Source organism: Merops nubicus, unplaced genomic scaffold (assembly GCF_000691845.1).
Source record: "Merops nubicus isolate BGI_N331 unplaced genomic scaffold, ASM69184v1 scaffold41624, whole genome shotgun sequence".
Classification (NCBI taxonomy): domain Eukaryota; kingdom Metazoa; phylum Chordata; class Aves; order Coraciiformes; family Meropidae; genus Merops; species Merops nubicus.
Window position 1 is genome coordinate 516 of NW_008607015.1, and position 1,490 is coordinate 2,005.

The following is a 1,490-nucleotide window of genomic DNA, read 5'->3' on the forward strand; positions in this document are numbered from 1 at the left end:
TCCCAGAGCCAGATCTCAGTGCTGCAGAACCGCATCGAGCAGCTGGAGCAGCTGCTGGAGGAGAACCATGAGATCATCAGCCACATCAAGGACTCGGTGCTGGAGCTGACGGCCCACGCAGAGGGGCAGTCGGCGCTGCCCCGCCACACGCCCAACAGCTCCTGGGTGCTGCCCCCTGAGAGTCGCCCCAGCTTCCTCTCGGTCTCCCCACAGGACTGCCAGTTTGCCCTGGGGGGCAAGGGACAGAGCCCAGACCTGCAGGTGAGGGGCCAGTGTCAGTCCAGAAGCTCAGGGCCACCTGTGTCAGAGCAAGGGGATCCTGCTTTCCAAGTCTCCCACCCCCCTGAGGGTGCCATGGTGGTACCAGGGTGTCTGTGGGGTCCTGGCCCCACTCCCCTGGGGGTCTCTGAGCCCAGTGTCTGCCCTGAGCCCTGTCTCCCACTTGGCAGATGCTGGCTGTGTACTCCCTGCTGCCCTTTGACAACCAGGACGGCGGCGTCTGGAAGCAGGGCTTTGACATCACCTACGAGCCCAGCGAGTGGGACGCAGAGCCCCTGCAGGTGTTCGTGGTGCCACACTCCCACAACGACCCGGGTGAGCAGCGGGCGAGGGCGGCCAGGGGAGGGGCAGGGCTGGCCCCACGCTGATCCCGACCTGTGCCACCAGGCTGGATCAAGACCTTCGACAAGTACTACTACGACCAGACGCAGCACATCCTCAACAGCATGGTGCTGAAGATGCAGGAGGACCCGCGCCGGCGCTTCATCTGGTCTGAGATCTCCTTCTTCTCCAAGTGGTGGGACAACATCAGCGCCCAGAAGCGGGCTGCGGTGCGGAGGTAGGGCCTGGCAGGTCACTGCTTGCTCTACTCCCAGGGCTGGAAAACCCTCTCAGCACTGGAACCCTGAGCACGTGGGCACTGCCGCAGAGCTGGAGCGGTGCTGGTGCCAGTGCCTCGTGGGGCTCAGGGCACCCTCAGGGGGTGGCAGAGCTGGGGAGCAGGATTGGGCACTGGGAGAAGGGCCCCCTTCTTATCCCCCTGCCCTGGGGATGCTGAGAACAGAGGAGAGAGGGAACAGGGGCTGCAGGACACCGTGGGAGGGCTTCTGGTTGGGGCCTGGGCTGGTGTGGTGCAGGGGTGTCTGTCTGTGTGGGGACACTGTGGGCAGGGAGACACGGGCAGCTCCGAGGCACGGGGAGGCTCTGCCGTGGGCACGCAGCTCACCGCTGGGCTCTGCCCGGAGTCTGTCACATCCCCCGTGTCCCCCACACAGGCTGGTTGGCAACGGGCAGCTGGAGATGGTGACGGGTGGCTGGGTGATGCCCGATGAGGCCAATTCCCACTACTTCGCCATGATCGACCAGCTGATTGAGGGGCACCAGTGGCTGGAGAAGAACATCGGTGAGAGCTGGGTGGGATGCCAGGCAGGGGGGGCAGGGGCTGGCTGCGGGCCCATGCGGTGTGCCGGCGGGCACCCCTATCCCTGGTG

The 1,490-nt window shown here is 65.6% G+C and overlaps 1 protein-coding gene across 1 annotated transcript in view; it reads left to right on the forward strand.

Annotated features, from left to right (window-relative positions):
• LOC103772476 (alpha-mannosidase 2x-like) overlaps positions 1-1,402 on the forward strand; it is a gene marked incomplete at its 3' end in the record, with an annotated part of 1,889 nt that extends 487 nt beyond the window's left edge. The window contains exons 2-5 of the mRNA XM_008939812.1: positions 7-261; positions 450-594; positions 667-838; positions 1,275-1,402. Of these exons, the coding sequence (XP_008938060.1) occupies positions 7-261; positions 450-594; positions 667-838; positions 1,275-1,402 (700 nt within the window). The remainder of the gene's footprint in view (positions 1-6; positions 262-449; positions 595-666; positions 839-1,274) is intronic.
• Positions 1,403-1,490: the final 88 nt, after the last annotated feature.